The sequence below is a fragment of the Trichomycterus rosablanca genome, chromosome 6, assembly GCF_030014385.1.
Source record: "Trichomycterus rosablanca isolate fTriRos1 chromosome 6, fTriRos1.hap1, whole genome shotgun sequence".
NCBI classification, from domain to species: domain Eukaryota; kingdom Metazoa; phylum Chordata; class Actinopteri; order Siluriformes; family Trichomycteridae; genus Trichomycterus; species Trichomycterus rosablanca.
In genome coordinates this window covers 44,036,477-44,059,623 of record NC_085993.1, presented here as the reverse complement: position 1 = coordinate 44,059,623, position 23,147 = coordinate 44,036,477, and the positions used below count along the sequence as shown (strand labels likewise).

The 23,147-nt window shown below is 40.9% G+C and overlaps 3 protein-coding genes across 4 annotated transcripts; 2 read left to right on the top strand and 1 right to left on the bottom strand.

The window, feature by feature from the left end:
* The first annotated feature begins 1,128 nt into the window (after positions 1 to 1,128).
* LOC134317331 (uncharacterized) lies at positions 1,129 to 2,695 on the top strand. Its single transcript, XM_062998145.1, has 5 exons — positions 1,129 to 1,158; positions 1,341 to 1,602; positions 1,686 to 2,000; positions 2,522 to 2,599; positions 2,670 to 2,695. The coding sequence occupies exons 1-5, from the start codon at positions 1,129 to 1,131 to the stop codon at positions 2,693 to 2,695; spliced, it is 711 nt and encodes a 236-aa protein (XP_062854215.1).
* si:dkey-195m11.11 (uncharacterized) lies at positions 2,660 to 5,463 on the top strand. Its single transcript, XM_062997035.1, has 4 exons — positions 2,660 to 2,833; positions 3,706 to 3,833; positions 3,935 to 4,106; positions 5,218 to 5,463. The coding sequence occupies exons 1-4, from the start codon at positions 2,782 to 2,784 to the stop codon at positions 5,325 to 5,327; spliced, it is 462 nt and encodes a 153-aa protein (XP_062853105.1). The 5' UTR covers positions 2,660 to 2,781; the 3' UTR covers positions 5,328 to 5,463.
* Positions 5,464 to 16,236: 10,773 nt separating this feature from the next.
* Positions 16,237 to 21,152, bottom strand: LOC134317200 (keratin, type II cytoskeletal 8-like). Of its 2 annotated transcripts, none has more exons than XM_062997951.1 (9): positions 20,464 to 21,152; positions 18,773 to 18,981; positions 18,600 to 18,660; positions 18,417 to 18,512; positions 18,155 to 18,319; positions 17,940 to 18,065; positions 17,625 to 17,845; positions 17,444 to 17,526; positions 16,237 to 17,352 (listed from the first exon to the last, which is right to left on the bottom strand). In XM_062997951.1, exons 1-9 carry the CDS (start codon positions 20,932 to 20,934, stop codon positions 17,174 to 17,176), a joined length of 1,611 nt encoding a protein of 536 aa, XP_062854021.1. In that variant the 5' UTR covers positions 20,935 to 21,152; the 3' UTR covers positions 16,237 to 17,173. The 2 variants fall into 2 exon arrangements, with proteins under 2 accessions (XP_062854021.1, XP_062854022.1); XM_062997952.1 differs by having other exon boundaries at positions 17,447 to 17,526.
* Positions 21,153 to 23,147: the final 1,995 nt, after the last annotated feature.

Sequence of the window (23,147 nt, the reverse complement as noted above, 5' to 3'; positions counted from 1 at the left end):
TGAGTACCTGGAACTGGAGCCGACGAACAAACAGAAGGGCCCTTGGGGTCATTACAAGAAGCATTATTAAACAAACGATCCTGACTGGCTCCTAACAAGGATGTGGGACGGTCACGAGCACTTTGAGCGGGCACTGGCACCCGGACCACATCAGCAGTGGGCACCGGGGGAAATACAACCTCCCCAGTGGGCACTAGATGCCGGGTATACGCTGCAGTGGGCGCTTTGCTGCGTGAAGCGTCTCCAATGGGTACGGGAGGTTTAGCAAACTTCCCTAAACAAAACTCATAGGGGTTCCCTCCAGTAAATTTGGCTCTCATGAGGCCCTCCAAGACTTCAACCGAGTTCAGCTCAGCTCCCCTGTCAGACCACAACTGCCTAGCCCAACTACGAGCAGCACCCCTCAGCCGAGACATCATGAACAGCACCTTGTCTGTTTCAGCTGGCTGGGGGTCCAGAAGGTTCTGCAGGTAGAGCTGGCTTTGCAGAAGGAAACCTTCGACCCAAGGATCACTTCCATCATAGGGAGCCGGCCTACTGAGCGGGAAGGTCTGAGGGAACCTCATGGAGTCAAATTCGGGGAAGCCAATAACAAAAAACATCTCGCTGTGTCCTATGAGGGGAACTGTTATGTCACGATCGGGGCTAAGGCAAGACAATGGGGGGCGGACACACACGCAGAGATGTAAAATTAAACAAAGGTTTTATTGATAACACAAGCTAAACACAAAGGCTAGTAACATAGCTAGTAACAGGAGCTAAACAAAGGAGCGAGTAACATAGCTAGTAACAGGAGCTATACACAGGCTTACAGAGCTAACAGAGCTTACAGAGCTTACAGAGCTTACAGAGCTTACAGAGCTTACAGAGCATAACCGAGTCCTGACCAAAAGTCCACACCAGAGCAGTTCAACATAGCAACATTATAACAAAACGGTTACAAAACAGTTCCCAGTGTGTGTGCTCCAGTGCACCTCTTAAATACAGGGCAGCTGGAGCCAATTAGTTAAAATGAACCAATCATGTGCTGGGGAGTGGCAGGAGCCCTAGTGTGCTCATGGAGAGAGGGGTGTGGCACATCAAAGCACCAGAGCACACAGAGGCTTGGTGTGACAGGCCCATACCATTATGCCACACAAGCTCACTATTAACCGGAATGTAAATATTGTAGGATAAAAAGGGTTGCTGAGCAAAAAAGCATTTAAAATGAGTAAAAAGTTAAGTAAAAACTCTTGTCTTCATGCCTGTGATCTTTATTAACAAAGGAATGTCACTTTTCTGTCTCTCCTCCAGTGTCTTCCCCACTCCCAATTCTTGAATTTTCATCTTCTGTGAACCAGAGTAACATCGAGCTGTTTTCCATCGTAGAACTACACTGTACCATCCCAAAAAACGCTCCGTTTCCTGTATCAGTTTACTTATCTCGAGCTGATAATCCATTTCCAACGTCAACACATTTGCTGGTCTTTAATACTCTTTGGAACCCAGATTATCTCATCTTTAAACTCATCGCAAGTCCTGAAAGAGAAGGACCTTATGTGTGCTGGTACAAGTCTAGAACGGTCACCTCTGGATTAAGCAACACAGTCAACTTGGTTGTATGTGAGTGACTTAATGAACATGTCAATTTGTACCAGGAAAAGATCTTGATGAAATAATGCTTTTAAATTTTCTTGTCCTTGCAGCTTCTCTCCCAAATCCCATCATGACTCTTCAGCCAGCTGTGTTTCCTGTGGGGATGAAGTACTTTGCAACATGTGAGGTACCTCAGGGTGATTTTAAAAATGTCACACTCAGCCTATTTGACCGCAGCCTATCGATGAAGCCTGGAAACCAGTCTTTCAAATACATTGGATCTCGAACTCTCAGTGCAGGAGAATGGGGTGCCTCTATCACTCGGATGAGTTCTGAAAATGTACTTGAATATATATGTGAAATGGAAATGTTTTTCAAGAACAAGACCATGCGAACTCAATCCAAGTCAGTTGCAGCCACCATAGGTATACAATTTAGACAAACAGCAAAGCTCAATTCCTTTTATTTGTTAAAGTTGTGTACAGTGCAATCATATTGTAAAATGGGTACATACAAATTTCTCTGACAGTTTTGTTCATCTTTGTGCAATCAAACATCTGTTCCATGTACTATTACTAGCAGCATTATCTTTTGGCATTATCAATTAATTAACATCAGCAATATGTCATCATTAACAGTGTTAGCTGTCATTATGCAGCAGCTTTAGTGTGCCCAAGCTTTAAATGTTTTAGTTATCTGACAGTCAAAGCTGTCACATTCAAATGACTCAAATAGAATGAACACTATGAACAAATGGAACTTGTGACAGAAAAATACTGAAGCGCTTCTTTAAGTGTCAATCGCAAATTATTATAATATAAATATACAAGTGCTTGCCTTAACACAACTTTACAAAAATCGGGTCATTTAGTGAATCTCTATCAAATTTACTAGACTTGTGATTTTGATTGTAATATGATTTGTTTGTCTGTTGTTATTATTCCAGAGGAGCTTCCTATTAGTCTACAATCTAAAACTCAGAGTTCAGGCAGCTGTTTCGGAAATCTATTTGTCAGGGTCAGTGGCGACTGGAGACCCATTTGCTTTCCTGCCTCCAGAGATAATGATAGCACCGTGGCTAATGTGGTGTGCAGAGACCTGGGCTGTGGACAAGCAATAGACTGGGAAAGAACTTCAGATAGCAGCTCAAATGCTGTTGGTACACCAAATTGTACCGGGAATGAGAATAAGTTAGCAGAATGTCCTATGGTGAATCAGGGGTCCTGTGCAAAAGAAACACTATGTGTCACCTGCACAGGTAAGACATTTACACATATACCTAAAACAGAAACTTTAGTAATAAAAACTGCTCAGCTGGTTAGTGTTTTATGTTTTGAATTGTGTTGTGTACACAGTGCTGGTCTAAATGCTCAATCTGTACAGTGAACAATGAGTTCAAATAAAAGGTGAATCTTTATGTGGCTTTTCATGACAGCACATTATTGCCAATACAGACCATGATGCTTGTTTTCCTTGAGTACTAAGGGTTGGTTCAAGAAAAGTTAGGCTTTTATGAGGTACAAATCAGGGTTTACCAAGTCAACAGTTGATTAAATTGACTTTTTAATATAATTTCATAATTAAGGTGGTCCAGTTAAGTTTTTTTTAACACAATGTGCCTCTTTTAAGAATAACACAAGGAGCCGCTCAGATGGTGCAGCGGTAAAACACAGCTGAACACCGGAGCTGGGAATTTGAATACATCGTACTGAATCTCAGCTCTGCCTGCTGGCCGGATAAGGACTCTCTCATAACTAATGCAATTACGACCTCTGCTGGCTGATTGGTGGCGCCTGCAACGGGAAAAGAGTGCTGTCCGGGTGTGTCTCTCCGTACACCGTGCTGATCCACGGATTGCACTCATCAATGCATACGGCTGCTGCCCACGTGTCGGAGGGGGTGTGGGTTAGCTTCCTCAATCAGAGCAGGGATCGGCATTGGTGGAGAGAAAGCATGATGCAATCAGGCAATTGGACGCGTTAAAGGAAGAAAAAGGGGAGACAATGCATAAACAAAATATGTAATAGAATACATAACTGAACAGATTTAGGTCAGTATGTCCAGTAATCAGCTCGAAAAAAAAATATTTAAAATGATTATTATTTTCCCAATGCTTCCTCTGTCTTGCAGCTGCCGTTTCTCCCCCAAAACTTTCTGTGTCAGAACGTGATGTTGCCTCTTATGCATACGTCAGGACTGAAGAATCTGTGACCATAATCTGCAGCTTTGAGTTCCCATCAATGACAACTAGTGACTGGGTAAGAATATCACAGATTGGCACCCATTTTTACTAACAATGTGAAAACCCCTAGTCCATTCACAGAAGATAATAAATTCTGTATTTGTTTCTTTTTTCCAGATGTATGTCACATTCACTCACAATGGACAGGACATATATAGCTCATCTATCAGATCTGGTGAGAGTGTGACTAATTACCTGAGTGCCCCAGTGCCTCAAGGAGAGTATACTTGCTACATCCGTCCAAGAACGGCCAGCAGAAGGATGGAAAGCAACTCATTAGGCATCTACAGTATGTTACATTTTCACAATTTATATAATATCTAATTACTTCAGTGTTCATTGTTGTGGCTGCTGTTTTACATACAGTCAGTTCCAACTTTAAAAATGCATCCCATGGTCCCAAGGACTTGCATATATTTTAGGCATATGTAAAATAATAGGGTTGTTTTTAACACTTGCACACTGAAAATAACAAATATAATATAAAAACACTTAAATAAAAAGCTGATTCTTACAATTTCTCAGAACCCCGAGCTGTAGCACAAGTTTAAAAGTGAAACAGTGAGGAAAATCCAGATAAACACAGATACATGTGGATGCTTTCAGAGTGAATCTGATGGTTATTCCACACAAATGCAGATTTGTCTCATATGCGCACGTATTACTGCACCACTCAAGTCGAGCGCTGAACAAAGCGACTGTTCATTGCTAATTTGAAATTAAATAAACACATTTTTAAAAAAACAGACTGAACACGTTGAGTTTAGGGGAAACTTTGAGTTTAAGGGTACAAATTTCTCGATGAAGGGCGTTGAATTTCAAAGATTTTGAGTTTAGGGGACGTTGAGTTACTAGGTACCACTGTACTTGCAAAAAGTGGACTTGTAACCTTAAATTGTCACTACGTGTGAAAAAAACAAATTAAAGCAAATTACTGATCACACACAGTAGGAAAACAAGACTTTGTGCAAGGAAACAAAAGTCACACCTTTCTCACCTTTCTGGGCAAACCCCCACCACACACACACACACACACACTTTTGTGGCAGAAGACCACACATATACCAATATGTGCACTTTTCCTGTCTCTGTGTGTGAGGTGTAAATGTTAACACCCATAGTTAACACCTTATCAGCATTAATTAATTGCAGATGGGATCGTTTAATGTAATACATCTAATTATTTTACATGGTGTTTGTACATTTTCGACACCTGAATGCTCTGCGATGATTAAATTAATAACAATTCTAGAAGGAAGGGCCCTTACAAGTGTATATAAACTTTTGACTTCACCTGTACCTCTTAAAAATAAGGCTTTATATCTATAAAAGCACTGTATTTTAAACATCAATACTAAACATTATTCAGAATAAAATCTTTATTTCATTTTCTTTTACAGTCTTTAATCCACCACCAGCTGGACCAGTGATTGCTGCTGTCATCACCACAGTAGCAGGAGTAGCAATCCTCATATTTGTTTGTGTGTGTCGCACTAGTGACAAAGATTAGCCAGTAATCACTGCAGTTTGTCCAATAAATACACAAGATCCTGAAGCAGCACAATATAGCAATACTACAATGGGTGTGTTCGAAAACCTAGTGTGCTCTCTACATAGACAGCATTTTACGTCATCCTACGTGTGCTCCCGAGAAGTAGGCTGTTCGAAATCCTATATGCCTTAATACATTTAAATTTTCGGCATTTAGCAGACGCCTTTATCCAAAGTGACTTACATTACAGTTACAGTCTGAGCAATTGAGGGTTAAGGGCCTTGCTCAAGGGCCTAGCAGCAGCAACCTGGCGACCTTCTGGTTACTAGTCCAGTACCTTAACCACTAGGCTATGGCTTGCCCTTAGTATTAATAATACCTTAATAAGTCCTTAGTGCCCTTAATCATATCTTAAAATTTCAACGCTATTTTGACTCAAGAACGAGTGAGTATTCGATGCTGCCTTAGCGGTGAAGGCAATCCCGGCATTCAACTTTTCTCACAGAAAAATAATTGTTTATAAAAATAACAGTTATTTTCAAACGTAAATAAATTATTATTGATTTTCAATTTGTATAAACTTGCACAAGTGTATTTATTTGCAAATTCGTGCTTGTCAGCGAATTTAACCGTTTTCAGTACACGGAGGGAGACGTTAGTTGACATGCTAGCACAATGTGCCACCTCATCCCATTGGTTTGAATGGCATGATGCTATGGCATGATGCTGTGTTAGCTTAGTAAGCGAAAACTGATGGAATCGCTGTCTAAGTAGTGCGTTCAAATAAACCTGCTATATACTGTACATCGTTGGCTTATTACAGTTCTCTCTACTTAGGCAACTGCCTATGTAGGCAGTAAGACAACAAGGCAGCTCACAAGGTTTTCAAACACTCCCAACACCTCCACAGGAAGAGCCAAAAATCACTCCTACATATCCAACACAACATAATGTGAACAACACATGCTTATTCTATATGTGTTTATGATATAATGTGTCAGTTGTATTATTTGCTTTTATTTAAATTAATTTCATAAATACATGATGTATAACATTATTCTACATTAACTTTAAATTTTTATTTTTAATGAAAGTTGTTGTGATTATCAATTGTGGCAGCTTCTTTTTCTTCTGTTGTATTTCCTTAAACATCATAAGTCTCATCACATAAACTAAATGCTGTTAAGTCGATGTGCTTAAAAAATAGAATGGGTGATTCTGTCATGAATAAGGGTCATTCCTGGGATTGGGTGCCTTTGTTATGCAGTCTCTGACCCAGGATGTCCACCCTGTTATGGACAAATGCATAACTGTTGTGTTTCTGTCTTTCAGCTGCACTTAAGACTATTCTTTAAAGGATACACACATAATATTAATATTTCTGTTATTATTATAACCAAACTGAATGATAAAGCTGTATAAATTACACATGCACCTCATATACACTGTGACGTCCACCCTGACCATATAAGACTTTTAGAATAAAATGTGGCAAAAACAACATTAAAATGAGGAGTTAGCCACTCAACTTCCACAGTTGCTTTCCATCCAAAAAAGATCACATGAGCTCCAGGAAATGATGTCAGTATGCAAAACAGCTCTTTATTTTAAGAGACAGTAGTAAGAAATAACAGCGTGGAAGCAACTTGAGGGACGTGTGAAAAACCCTCATAATCAGCAATAGAATAAAACTCATAAAGAATTTCATGGTATTTTCATGATTAAACCTCATATATCCATCACTAAATCAGAATGTACAGCACTGGGGACATGGGAAAACCTCTGGTATCTAAGAGATAAAAACAGTGTAAAATCTATACAGTAATTTGGGGGGGGGGGGGGGGTAGAAAACATTGTGTTTAGTATTTGAAAGTGTTAATTGTATCAGTGAGATGTTTAGAAATTGTATTATTTAAAATTTACTTAATAAATACAATGATCAGTACTGGGGACACAAAGGCACCGAATTGTAGGAATGACCCATAAAAAGTTTATCGTGGTGCAGTGACAAGGCTGGTAGACCTCAAATGTTGATAGAATAGGCTGATTCAGTTTATCACCATTGTATGTATCTCACTTCCCCCAAGCTTGTACATTACCATTATATTACCTTTTATTTCTATTTTTATTTTACTTTTGCGGTGCAGGTAATGCACAGATCCAGGGTCCTGGGGTGTGGTTTTGATCCATTCCCCAAGTTCCTGTTTGTGTGGAGTTTGGTATGTTATTCCTCTGTTCACATAGGTTTCTTTCTAGGACATTGGTTGCTTTGACTTTAAAGACCCAAAATATGCTAATTAAAAGTTTTATCATGCAGGAGAGTGTGAAAATAAAGACAATGTATTTAGATATGAATTTAATATTCTGCATTTTACAAGCTATACTAACATCCTAAAATTAATTGCAATTATTATTGTTTTACATCATATAACCACACTTTACCCCATTACATTTAGAAATAAGTAAATAGATTACTAGAATTTCATTTTCACAATGTCACATTTTGATGATTATGATTAGCTAGTTTAATGTAGACCAGCAGCACTTAGCTGTAAATTTGTATTGTTCTCTGCCCTATCTGTTAGTTACATTTGACATTTACATTTTCGGCATTTAGCAGACGCTCTTATCTATCTATTTAGCGGGCGGCACGGTGGCTAAGTGGGTAGCACTGTCGCCTCACAGCAAGAAGGTCCTGGGTTCGAACCCCAGGTGGGGCGGTCCGGGTCCATTCTGTGTGGAGTTTGCATGTTCTCCCCGTGTCTGCATGGGTTTACTCCGGGTGCTTCGGTTTCCTCCCACAGTCCAAAGACATGCAAGTGAGGTGAATTGAAGATACTAAATTGTCCAAGACTGTGCTTGATATAAACTTGTGAACTGATAAACCTTGTGTAATGAGTAACTACCGTTCCTGTCATGAATGTAACCAAAGTGTAAAAACATGACGTTAAAATCCTAATAAAACAAAAAACAAATACCCTAGTTTAAGTAGACAACAGTCCAAGACACAAATCTGCTGAAACCCTGTTAGTACCTAAGGTGTTTTTTTTATTTTTGCAAGAAATGAATAAGAGCGTTAGTAAGTAAGTACAAGTCAGCTTAAGTGCTTAGTAAATAGGTGAGTTTTTATATGTTTTTTAAAGACAGAAGACTGAGATGTTCGGACAGACAGAGGAAGTTCGTTCCACCATTTGGGTGCAAGTACTGGGTCCTGGGTGAAGGATCAAGTCGGGCGAGACTAGTGGCTCGGAGGTTGCGTGATACAGAGCGTGGTTTGATTAGACCACGAAGGTAGCTTGGGGCTGGTCAAATTTTTGGATTTGTAGGCAAGCATCAGTGTTTTAAATTGAATGCGTGCAGCTACAGGAAGCCAGTGAAGAGAACGCAGCAGTGGGGTGATGTGGCAGTGTTTAGGTTGGTTAAAAACCAGGCGAGCAGCTGCATTTTGAATGAGCTACAAGGGTTTAATAGCTGACATAGGAGCACCGGCCAGGAGGAAATTGCAGTAGTCCAATCGTGAGATTACCAGTGACTGCACAAGAATCTGAGTGGCTTCCATGGGGTGAAATGGCCGAATCTTCCTGATGTTGTAGGCACGATCTTGTCATATTGGGCTACATGAGGAGAGAAGGTCAGCTGGTTGTCCAGGACAACACCAAGGCTTCTTACCAAGGCTGACATGTGTTTGTCCAGAGAATAAATGTAAATGGAGTGAAGTTATTTGAGTATTTTATTACAACTGTACTTTATCAAACTCCACAAAGAAAGAACCCAGACTGCTCTACCTGGAAATCAAACCCAGGACCTTGTTGCTGTGAGGCGACAGTGCTACCCACTAAGCCACTATAAGAAGAACTGTGAAAATCCTTTCACTATGATTTTTGTTCAGTGTACCCAAAGCTCCTGAAAAAAGTTGAATTTACTTCGAGGTCCATGCAAAGCGTTGCCTTTTTTAATAAAACCAGGGTATGATTTTGTTTATTGCAGTGGCAGAAATTGAGTTAAATTAAAGTGGTCACCAGGGGGCAGAATGACACACTTGCTTTAGTCCCCAGAACTGCTTTGTCTAATAACACTAAGGCACAGAATTAATTACTTGTGTGTCAGACTCACAGGAAGACACGTTACAGAGGGGCAGTGGGGTAAGGAATTTGCCAACTGATTGTTAAAGTGTAAAGCAACATAATTCATATTGAATCAACACACACACACACACACACACACTACTGAAACTACCAGGAATGTAAGAAAACATAATTATTATTACTACCTAATCAAACCATTACTGCACAACAGCAGTGTATCAGTAAAATCATGTCCTGTCTGGCAGTTTGGTATTTGGTATACTGTGTTACAAATAAAGCTTCCAAACAAGGAGGTTTTATCTCATTTATCTCATAAAAACAGTGATAAAGAAGGTAAAATCACAGCCCCAAGTTCTAAGCTGAGTTGCTTTGTCCAACATGGTAAGGGTTCTTATTTCTTGGTAATGAGACGCCCAGTACAGCTTTATGTGATGACTCAGAAATTCCTACACTTTTTGCAAACTTCGTCTTGGGCACTATACCCCACATCAGCAAGGGGGAAATGACCACGCCTTTATGGTCAAAAGACAACCAAGTCTCTATACAAGAAAGCTGTTGACACATAAAGATCGCTAGATGGCGCATCTTGTAAACAGTTTGGTTTAGTGGTGGTAAATTCAGTCCATATCTGATTCACTCAGTAAACTGATCCGGTTCACTTGAGTCACTTGTACTGACATCTTGATTGTGATTGATTTACTGCATGAAAATGCATCAAAATATCACTTGTCTTCCGTGCACTCATCTTCTGTAAATAAATCCTTCTCTCTTAATTCTCTTGGCACCTCACACTTGAGGGGGGAGAGGGGGGTGGACTCACCTACCAATCAGATGGGTATATTAATGGATCAAGGGTTCAAGGGGGATGGTCAACAACAAATTGCCATGGTAACTTGACCCAGTCAGGCAGCCACAGTGGCACCAAAACAAACAGTCAATAAATTACCATTGGGGTAGGGCTATGATACTCCTTAAGCGGTACAGTACTAAAGTAGCCTGTAAGCATTTGCATTTTAATAATAATATTACTATATTTTGTTGTTGTTTTGCTTACAAGAAAATATGCTGCATTACTAATCTATACCACTACTACTACTACTACTAATAATAATAGCATGTGCATAAAATCAGCCACATAGCGAACACCAGTGAGTTTAACCGCTTGTTTATTGGAATATGTAACTTATTACTTAGATTCACGAACTGGAGTGAAGCCGGTTCAGCCAAATCATCTGAGTCCGCTGTGTTTCCGGTGAGCCTTCTCACTTGCCTTGAGTTTGCTGATGTTAAGGGTTGAAAGCCAGATTCAAGGGACTATTTTTTTAACCCACTCCATCCATGACTAGGTAGCCCTTATGCATTTCTCACACCGCATGGGCGAGGATGATGCGCATCACCTCTGGGGAATGCTTTATTTTTATTATTTTTTAAATATTTTGTTTATGCATTTTCTCCCCTTTTTATCCCTTTTTAACGCGTCCAATTGCCCGATTGCGCGATGCTTCCTCTCCACCAATGCCAATCCCTGCTCTGATTGAGGAGAACAAAGCTAGCCCACGCCCCCTCCGACATGTGGGCAGCAGCCGTATGCATCTTATCACCTACACTTTGACAAGTGCAGTGCAGCTCAGCACTGTGTACGGAGACACACACCCTGAGAGCACTCTTTTCTCATTTCTGTGCAGACGGCATCAATCAGCCAGCAGAGGTCGTAATTGCATTAGTTATGAGAGAGTCGCTATCCGGCTTAATCCCACCCCTATCTGAACAACAGGCCAATGTGGTTGCCCAGCCCAGCCGGCAGGCAGAGCTGAGATTCGATACAATGTATTCGAGATTCCCAGCTCTGGTTCCAATGTGTGTTTTTACCGCTGTGCCACCTGAGCGGCCGGATGACTTATTTTTTTGAAGCAAAATATTTAGCAGGCATTTCACTTGAATCAAATTTGCATGGTTGTATAATCTTTAACCAGCCTGTAGTGTTGCCTGATGTTGCAGGCCATCAATATTGGCCGGGTTCTCAAATGTTCCAGTTTCTAGCTGGCACAGTATGGAAGCAGTAAAAAAAGGCTGGAAATTCTTGAAGAAGTAGGTAAGACAGACAAAAATGCAACCCTCCTCTGACTAATAGTGACCACCAGCCCACATACTGTATGAAGCAGTTTTTAGACCTGTGACCTGATCTGCACGTGAAATCTGAGCTAAGTTGGTTCTTTTTTGATATGTTGCACCTATTGGCCACCATAAAGAACTATTGTTGCCTCTGCCACACCTATGATTTTAGGAAACGTGTACACTTAACGCTATATTGATGATTTTCATATTCATACCGAGACTGCTAGTAAACTAATTTTTTATTCGACAAAAATCAATTCCCACAATAAATGTCTATAGGCTACCCAATGACTATTAGCATCTCAGAGGGCATTTTTATGTGTTACACACTGTTTTTTAATACAAGATCTCTATTACAAACTCATGTAAACTTAGTAGTGTTTTTATGTCACACTTTAGTTTTCAACAAGACTTTCCGGTATAAACTTGGCACACACCCATCTTGACAGCTCTGTAAATCTTGACGTGTTGCAACACAGCCTGTTTTTGCCCCTCCTTACTTGTGTCTTGTCCTCCACATAACAGTTTTAATACTTTCTCAATTATAGTTTCATCAGTTAAATATAAAGTTGTTGCTTTTATTTGTTAGGTTACCTTTGTTTGTGTTTTAAACCATTTAATGTAGGACCCCAAGATGGTGATCGATTGTGTGGGCACTGTGAAGGCTATGAATACCACGCCCATTAAATCGAGTCATGCGGTTTGCAATTGCAATTTTAGTAGAGTGTACAAACCCCATTTCCAGAAAAGTTCCAAAGAAAAGATTTCCAATATTTCACTGATCAGCTTTAATGTATTTTGTAAATATAAACTTTAAAATTTAAAATTTAAAGTCTTCAACACTCAAAAAAGTTGGGGCAGAGGTGTATTTAGCACTGTGTTCAATCACCTTGCTTATTAATGAGACTTTTCAATGGTTTGGGAACTGACCATGCTAATTGTTGCAGTTTTGCAAGTGGAATTTTTTCTCCATTCTTGCTTGATACGAGGCTTCAGCTACTCAACAGTCTGTGGACAACGTTATCTGATTCTTCTCTTCATGCTGCACCACACATTTTTAATATGAGACAGAACTGGACTGCATTTACATTTACATTTTCAGCATTTAGCAGACGCTTTTATCCAAAGCGACTTACAGTACAGTGACAGTGCATTGTGTAAGCAATTGAGGGTTAAGGGCCTTGCTCAAGGGCCCAACAGTGGCAACCTGGCAGTGGTGGGGCTTGAACCAGCAACCTTTGGATTACCAGTCCAGTACCTTAACTGCTAGGCCACAACTGTCCCCCTGACTGCAGACAGGCCAGTCAAGCGCACGCATTCTGTGTCTATAAGGCCATGCTATTGTAACGTCTGGCATTGTCTTACTGAGGTAAGCTTGACCTTCCTGGGAAAAATGTATCATGTGTCTCTCTAAAATCCCAATATATGCTTTCACCTCAATAGTACCTTTACACATATGCAAGTCACCCATGCCATGGGTACTGATGCACCCCCATACCATGACAGATGTTAGCTTTTGCATCTTTTACTGATAACAGTACAAATACAATTAACTTCATATCCGTTTTTTCCAAAAACAAGCGGAGCCGTGGACTAATCTGACCACAGCATACTTTTCAACACACTTTTTAGTACTTTTAAAAAATATATATTTTCTTTATGCATTTTCCCCTTTTTCTGCTTTTTAGTGCATCCAATTGCCTGATTGGGTCATGCTTCCTCTCCACCAATGCTGATCCCCGCTCTGATTGGTGAGAACAAAGCTAACCCACGCCCCCTCCGACACGTGGGCAGCAGCTGTATGCATTTTGTCACCTACACTTTGACAGGTGCAATGCAGATCAGCACTGTGTACGGTGAGACACACCCTGACAGCACTCCTTTCCCATCTCTGTGCAGGCGCCATCAATCAGCCAACAGAAATCGTAATTGCATTAGTTATCTGAACAACAGGCCAATCGTTGTTCATGTGGCTGCTCAGCCCAGCCGGCAGGCAGAGCTGAGACTTGATACGATGTATTCGAGATCCCAGCTCGGGTGTTCCAGCGTGTGTATTTACCGCTGCGCCACCTGAGCGGCCCACTTTTCATTACTTTGGTCCATCTAACAAATAATGTTTTATTTCTCCACCATCCTTACATCCATGCTTGGTGAGTCACAAATGAATGCTCAGTTGATTATTAAGTCTGAATTAAAATCAAGCAGCTTGTTTAAAGTACATAATCTGTTACACACATCTATCAGAATAAAGCAGATGTAGCTTACCGTTAGTAACTGAATTATCTATTTTTATTAGTTTTTAGTTTTTACAAAATGGTTCCAAGCTCTTAAATGGGTGCAATTCAGTTACAATGGGTGCAGCACCTCATGTAAGATGGTGTGCTGTGCTGCAGGTCTGTTATGTTTGTGTAGCAAGCAGCTGTTTGCATTCAGTTTGGTTGTTTTAAGATAACATTTTAACCTTCGTTTCTTCTTTTATTTTTATTTAACCTTGACAACTCATCAGGTAAAAAAACTTCAGCATTAATTTAAAATTTTATATTATATATACAGTGACTTATATCTTTAGTTACAGTGTATCACAAAAGTGAGTACACCCCTCACATTTCTGCAAATATTTCATTATATCTTTTCATGGGACAACACTATAGAAATAAAACTTGGATATAACTTAGAGTAGTCAGTGTACAGCTTGTATAGCAGTGTAGATTTACTGTCTTCTGAAAATAACTCAACACACAGCCATTAATGTCTAAATAGCTGCAACATAAGTGAGTACACCCCACAGTGAACATGTCCAAATTGTGCCCAAAGTGTCAATATTTTGTGTGACCACCATTATTATCCAGCACTGCCTTAACCCTCCTGGGCATGGAATTCACCAGAGCTGCACAGGTTGCTACTGGAATCCTCTTCCACTCCTCCATGATGACATCACGGAGCTGGTGGATGTTAGACACCTTGAACTCCTCCACCTTCCACTTGAGGATGCGCCACAGGTGCTCAATTGGGTTTAGTCCATCACCTTTACCTTCAGCTTCCTCAGCAAGGCAGTTGTCATCTTGGAGGTTGTGTTTGGGGTCGTTATGCTGTTGGAAAACTGCCATGAGGCCCAGTTTTCTAAGGGAGGGGATCATGCTCTGTTTCAGAATGTCACAGTACATGTTGGAATTCATGTTTCCCTCAATGAACCGCAGCTCCCCAGTGCCAGCAACACTCATGCAGCCCAAGACCATGATGCTACCACCACCATGCTTGACTGTAGGCAAGATACAGTTGTCTTGGTACTTCTCACCAGGGCGCCGCCACACATGCTGGACACCATCTGAGCCAAACAAGTTTATCTTGGTCTCGTCAGACCACAGGGCATTCCAGTAATCCATGTTCTTGGACTGATTGTTTTCAGCAAACTGTTTGCTGGCTTTCTTGTGCGTCAGCTTCCTTCTGGGATGACGACCATGCAGACCGAGTCGATGCAGTGTGCGGTGTATGGTCTGAGCACTGACAGGCTGACCTCCCACGTCTTCAACCTCTGCAGCAATGCTGGCAGCACTCATGTGTCTATTTTTTAAAGCCAACCTCTGGATATGACGCCGAACACGTGGACTCAACTTCTTTGGTCGACCCTGGCGAAGCCTGTTCCGAGTGGAACCTGTCCTGGAAAACCGCTGTATGACCTTGGCCACCATGCTGTAGCTCAGTTTCAGGGTGTTAGCAATCTTCTTATAGCCCAGGCCATCTTTGTGGAGAGCAACAATTCTATTTCTCAAATCCTCAGAGAGTTCTTTGCCATGAGGTGCCATGTTGAATATCCAGTGGCCAGTATGAGAGAATTGTACCCAAAACACCAAATTTAACAGCCCTGCTCCCCATTTACACCTGGGACCTTGACACATGACACCAGGGAGGGACAACGACACATTTGGGCACAATTTGGACATGTTCACTGTGGGGTGTACTCACTTATGTTGCCAGCTATTTAGACATTAATGGCTGTGTGTTGAGTTATTTTCAGAAGACAGTAAATCTACACTGCTATACAAGCTGTACACTGACTACTCTAAGTTATATCCAAGTTTCATGTCTATAGTGTTGTCCCATGAAAAGATATAATGAAATATTTGCAGAAATGTGAGGGGTGTACTCACTTTTGTGATACACTGTATGCTCCAATGCTGCTGAGTTACAATCTTCACCTGTTGATAAGGTGTGGTCTTAAGCAAACTCGTGCATTTCTATGTAAAGCTTGTATTTCTAAATGGACAAAAACTATGTACTTCTAAAACTTGTTCATTTAAATACATGCATATTTAAACCCATTATGAATTGAGCATCTGTTTATTAAATATAACTTTTAAGTTTATTTAAGTTTAGTTGATTTATGCACATCAGTAGCCACAAAATTTTAAGTAGTCATGCTTGAAAGTCTACTTAAAGCTATTAATTTAAAATGAATCCATTATTTGAGGCCACAGTCTTATTGCTTTAGTGTAAGATTAGGCTAACTGACCAGGAGGTGAATTTGTCATAACACGTTTGACTCACTGTCTGCCATCTCTGCATTTATGATAATGTATTTAGTGCTTAAATATTGTTTAAGTAAAGTTATCTACCCAACCCTGGATGTGATATGTATAGGATATGTGGATATGCATATAAGATATGTGGTATGAGTACAAAGTAACATGTCATGCTTGAGTATCAGCAATAAAACAATACACAAGAAATAAAGATATCAGATTTATTGAGATCATTGAGGTTTTAAGATGGTACAAAGTCAATTGACAATAAATCTGGTCCTATCATTTGCTTGCATTTTTGTATTAGAAAGAAAATCAGGTCTGGCACAGCCTGAAAGAGACAAAGACCCTTGTTTTTGCTCTGAAGGCAATTTAAGCTTTAAGGGGGAGTGGTCATCTAGAGCTAGAGTGTTATAGGTGGCACACAGCTGCCAAATCAGCAAGTTATACTGCATGGTCTAGACAGGGTGTTTCTCAGTAGCCCATTAGTTATGTGCTTTTTACCAGAGCAGATCTGCTTATAGTGTAATCACTGGTCCATGATGACATTGAATGTAACAGACTTTAGTTCAGTAAGTCAGACACTTAGGTCAGACACTTTTTTAATGACACAAGTGGAGCAATTTTTAATGGAAGCAGATCTCTGTTAGCTCAAAAATTTTACCCAGATGGGCTGTTTTGGACCTGTATTTAAAGAAATCCCTTATCTAGTGTTGCAATGGCCCTTGCTGTCATGTTCTTATGGTGGACTTCAGTGTTTAACTAGTTTTTCTGTACCCTAACATGTCAGTGCAGAAAGCAAAACAAACCAAAAAAGGTTGGGATGAAGCATTTTACAGTCCTTTCAAATTTAAGGTTTTATTTTCTTGTTTACATTTAAGAACAATTAAGAGGGCATTGACATAACCTGCATATAAAAGGCAGTGGTCAGGAGAATGATGGCTAGAAAGTTATAAAAAACCCTGAAACATTATCCAGTGGAACAAAAACAAACATGCCAGTATTTAAAAACACTAAGCCTGTCATGGTTGGCTAATTCTAAAAGGGGGCTGCAGGTTAGTAGTTTAGCACCATTGATGATCTGAGATGAATAGGTGTCGGCGTAGGTGCAGGTAGGCAGAAGATGGAGTTGGGCTGCTTTTGCTTAAAAGCGTTTGGAGCTGACGGTTGACCTGGAGGATCTGGACATGCTTGATCCACCACTGAATCCAGAGCCACCACCGAATCCAGAGCCACCACCGAATCCAGAGCCACCGCCCATTCCATATCCAGAGCCACCACCCATTCCGAATCCACCTGATGATCCGCCTCCGTAGCCAAATCCTAAAAAAGTGACACAGAGATTTGTAATGTCCTTATTTTAAACAAAAGTAAAAGAATGTATATATTTAAAGAAAAGTGTAGAATGACTTACCACCACCACCACCACCACCACCACCGCTAGAGCTAGTGCTCTGCTGCACATGGATCGTGGCTTGGGCTCCACCAGAAGAAATTCTGGAGCAAAAAATAGTTTTAGTATTTTTGTAAACTGACTGAACTCTGTATATCACAAGCTTGAAGTGTTTTCAAATAAAAAAAAATGCTGTGCTCACCTGCTCTCCTCTCCTTCCAGGAGTTTCCTGTAGGTGGCGATCTCAATATCCAGAGCCAGCTTGACGTTCATCAGCTCCTGGTACTCACGCACCTGTTTGGCCATGTTCTGCTTGGCCTTCTGAAGGGCCTCCTCCAGTTCCTTGATGCGCAGCTTAGCATCCCTCACTGCCTGCTCACCGCGCTCCTCTGCGTCGGCAATCTGGGCCTCGAGGTTTAGACGCTAAAGCACAAACAGAAGAACCATCAGCATCTAAATAACAAGGACACAAAGTTCCTGCATGTCAATGCAATTAAGTTTTGTCTTCTAAGACTACCTGTCCCTTGACGGACTCGATCTCATTCTGCAGACGGGCAATCATTCTGCTGAGCTCAGCAATTTCAGCCTTGGTTGAGCGCACATCGTCACCGGCCCTACCAGCTGAAGTCTGTATTTCCTCGAACTGTAACAGATTTTCACAAAGAGCAATATTGGGAACCGATAACAGAATTAAAGACGTTAATTTAAGAAGCTGCTTTGCAGGGTTCCTACCTTCTGTTTGTACCAGCTCTCTGCCTCAGCACGGCTGCGGCTGGCAATGTCCTCATACTGAGCACGCACTTCAGCCACAATGGCGTCCATGTCCAGGTTCCTGCTGTTGTCCATCTCCACAATGACGGATGTGTCCTTGATCTGGCTTTGCAGCTCATTCAGCTCCTACAAACAACAAAAATTGTGGTCAGTTTTTTTATGACTATTAAACATTCTTTTATGTGGTACAGTGGTGGAAGGGAAGACATTGCAGGGCACTTACAGCCTCGTAGACTGCCCTGAGGAAGTTAATCTCATCCTGAAGGGCATCAACCTTAGCCTCAAGCTCAATCTTGTTCATGTAGGCAGCATCAACATCCTAAAAGATCAGATCAGAAGAATTGTATTTGTACCTTTGTTGCAATAAAAAAAAAAAATTGTAAATTTTAAAATCTAGCATTTGTACCTTCTTAAGGAGGACAAACTCGTTCTCAGCTGCAGCACGCTTGTTGATCTCATCTTCATACCTGCAGAAAGGCACGCAAATGTAATCTACATTAGCATTTGTGATCTAAGCATTAACATTAGCATGCGGCGTAAACTGCTATTCTCGTTTGTGTTTCGTGTTGTCAGACTTACTTCTTCTTAAAGTCCTCAACCAGATTCTGCATGTTCTTGAGCTCTCCCTCCAGCTTAACCTTCTCGTTGCCCAGGCCGTCCAGCTGTCTGCGCAGGTTGGCGATGTAAGCCTCGAACATGGCGTCGATGTTGGACCGGGTGGTGGTCTGCTCCTGTAGCAGACTCCACTTGGTCTCCAGCATTTTGTTTTGCTGCTCCAGGAAGCGTACCTTAAAAAAAAGAGACACGTTTTAGATATCCTGAATTAATTAATCCTGAAATAACTGCCTGCCTGCAAAACCAACAACAAAATATTTACATTTTCAATGCAGTTAGAAAAGGCAGCAAAAATGTTTTCAAATTGTTAAGATGTGTGCAGGAAGGTAGTGATGAATCAGAAGTTAAACATGTGTAAGCAGGATGAATAGCTGGATTCAGCTGGTTTGTATGGCTCTTTTGTAACTGTGCCTATTTTTTATCCTGGATTATTGTCTAAGGAATCATAAATGGCAATGAGTCATCCCACCATGCATTTTTGTGCTGGGTGTGGTAAGGCAGGGTAAGGAAGGGAGTGAATGAGGGAAAGACTATATTAACAGGGTGTGTCTGTGACACATCAACCATGAACTCCCAAAAGAAGGGGGGTAGAAAAAAACTCTCCTTGCCCAGGGCTACGCCTAGACCTGCATCGCTTTGCAGATGGAACTGTGTAACATCAGAGATGCAGGTTTACCAACCACACCCTAATGATGGGTCAACTGTAGAGCTAGCCCACGCCCTGCTCATGATTAATCTAAGCTATCATCTAGTTTAGATTAATCAATTCACATGTCACTCACCTAATTAAATTGGATGATTTTTGGACCTGAGAAAAGGTTTAATCTAACGTGTTTAAGTGTTTGCAAGCATTTGTCAGTAGAAGAGCACTGCATTTTGCTGTACTGAACCTGTACAGTGTGTGTATCCAACTGTCTTTGTTAAGTAAATGATTCTGGGTGTGTGAGTGGGTGTGCTATGTGTACAGGCTTGACAATTCCCCATAGTTTCCCACAGGCACATAAAACACAGGTGTGTATGCTGACTACATGCTAGGCTATCATTTAGGTGTGTCCTCTGTCCACACTTGCACAGTGTTTGCTGTTTGCCAAATATGGCTTACTTAACACTGGTAAGGTCAGACCAAGAGAAATGGCGTGTCCATGTGTGCAAAACCTTTTAATGACCTAAAAAGTGTGTGGATTTTTTATTCAGATTCAAGAACTACAGATGCCATAACTTTCACTTGTTACATTTTAGTAAATGAATGAGTATGCAAGAAGTCATGTGGTTGCTTAATTTGGATCTGATCCAAATTTCCACTCCTATTTGAATAGTTTTAAGAAAGCCTAGCCTCAGATAAAGTACCTAGAGGCCACAATTTCTTTCAAGTACTGCAGAACCTTATTGGTTATTTTTGCAACAAGAACTGACTGCTGATTGGGTTGCTTTATCTCTGAGGAGATCTAGTGCTAAGCTCTTCCTGGTGACACGTCATAGTAAAACAAACACTTTAGCATTCTCCTTCTGCAAAACAGCATGGACTCAGGATTTCTGTTTAAAGTTTGTACATTCACCATTACGCCAAATATGCTCTAGCATTTGTGTGAGCTGTATGCAAAACTGATGCACATTTTAAGTTTTTTATATTTTACACATGAGTAAGAAGCGCTCACCTTATCGATGAAGGATGCAAAGCGGTTGTTGAGGGTCTTGATCTGCTCTTTCTCTTGGGTGCGCACAGCCTGGATGGTGGGGTCAATCTCCAGGTTAAGTGGGGCCAGGAGGCTTTGGTTCACTGTCACGGCAGTGATCGGTGGTGGGATGAAGCCACCACCGCCACCCATGCCCATTCCACCACCCATGCCCATTCCGCCACCCATGCCCATTCCACCACCCATTCCACCACCCATTCCACCACCGAAGCCTCCACCATATCCTCCGCCAAATCCTCCTCCAAAACCTCCACCCATGCTGCTGCTGCTGCTGCTGAAGCTGTAGCCGCCGCCGCCGCCGCCACCCTGGCCAAAGCCGGAGCCCACACCGGAACGGCGAGAGCTGGTTACTGTGCTCATTCGGCTGGAGCTCCCGGGAACGCCATAAGCTGACTGGCTGGAGTAGGACTTCTTCACTGTTCTGATGCTCATGTTGTCTTCTGTGTTTTAGTCAGGTTTGTGAAGAAAGTGGAGCAAGGTAGAGCGCTGATCGAGAGAGGAGAGGAGTGGAGTGGAGGAGGAGGTCACTCACAAGGGAGAGTCAAAGTCCCACTGTGTGCTTGTCTGCTGCTGGCCACCTCCTTTTATCCGGTCGCTCTGCCTATGGGTGGGACAGGCTGTTCTCACATACACCCTACCTGTCAAACAGGTATAGAGTGAGATTGGAAAGATAAGAGGAGTTACACCCTGCCTCGGGCTTTGCCACAAGCACAGGCAGAGAGAAACAGAAAAAGAGACGAAAAGCAAAATTCCACTTGCGCCTTGAAAATGAAAAAGGAATGTGGTCGTAAACACATGCCAGTGGGTGGTTCTGTTTCTTTGAGCCTGGTTGGTTGGGGAAAGCACAGCACAAGAAAAGTATGAGTTCACCCTTGCTCTGCTCAGTAGGGTGGGGCAGAGTGCTCCTCTTACACTTATGAATGATTTTTTTCCATGTGCCTTTGCCACTGTATGAGACTGTTGGCAATGCCCGAACTGCAGTAGTGCAATACTATGGGGGAAACTAGGGGAGAAGGATTACTAAGAGATGAAATGCAAGTATGTTTTTAATGAAGCTGCTTGTTGCTAAAGAACATAAAATCTTTATAATAAAGGTGCTAGAAAGGCTATTTTATCACAATGCCATACACCAAACAGCCTTCTACAAATAGTCCCTTATTATGTATTTTATAGTGATAAAAATAGATTAGCCATAGTTATTACTATAAAAGTGTATGCAAAGGAATTTGGGTGTAGCAACAAAATTATACAGAAGCATGAACTAAAAGGTTCCATAGGAAACCAAATGTTTCATGACATTTTTTTAAATGCACAATATTCCCTACTAATATAACCCTAATCAGAGCAGCTTTAACTTGCAGAGCATGGTGTTTCCATATAATGTTTAAGTTCAATAGGTTTTATTGTCATTTCACCCACATACAAGTACATATTGAATTGAAACAATGTTCCTCCAGGATCATAGTGTAACACAGAACACAAAAGCAAACAATGCAATATACAAAGTGTACAATAAATACAATATATATCATTTTTAGAACCTATAAAAGTAAAAGTACAGGACTAAAAACCACTTTTTGGCTATGCCGAAACAGTCGTGCAATACTATGGGGGAAACTAGGGGAAAAGGATTACTAAGAGATGAAATGCAAGTATGTTTTCAATTAAGCTGCTTGATGCTAAAGAACATAAAATCTTTATAATAAAGGTGCTAGAAAGGCTTTTTGTTTTATCACAATGCCATAAAAGAACCATGCTTGATTTACCAAATAGTCTTCTACAAATAGTCCCTTATTATGTATTTTATAGCGATAAAATTAGATTAGCTATAGTTATTACTATAAAATGGTATGCAAAGGAATTTGGGTGTAGCAATGCAATTATACAGAAGCATGAACTAAAAGGTTCCATAGGAAACCAAATGTTTAATGACATTTTTTTAAATACACAATATTCCCTACTAATATAACCCTAATCAGAACAGCATCAGCTTGCAGAGCATGGTGTTTCCATATAATGTTTAAGTTCAATAGGTTTTATTGTCATTTCACCCACATACAAGTACATATTGAATTGAAACAATGTTCCTTCAGGATCATAGTGTAACACAGAACACAAAAGCAAACAATGCAATATACAAAGTGTACAATAAATACAATATATATCATTTTTAGAACTTACGAGAGTGAAAGGACAGGACTAAAAGCCACTTTTTGCCTATGCCGAAACTGCAGTAGTGCAATACTAGGGGAAATGGATTACTGAAAGTTAAAAAGCATAGCAGTCTGGCAGCATAGTGCCACCGTTGGTAATGTGGGTAAACCAACCAGGGTTCCATCCTGGTCTTTAGTCACTGTCTATAAGAAGTTTTTGCAAGGTGGTTGAGTACAACTGTTTTTTTCCCCATTTTTCTAAACCATGCCGTAGGTGAATTGGATTCTCCTTATTGCCCTTGTAAATAACCTGTACGTGGTCTGTACATTTTAGGGAGTTACAGACAACTGGAAGTTTTCCAACACACTTGGCCAATAAAGCTAGTTCTGATTCAAATAAAACAGTGAGGTGAATGATGCATGAATGCTGCATGTTACCACCAAGACTGAATGAATATTGCACATCTGTATAAGGCAGGGGTGTGAGAATTA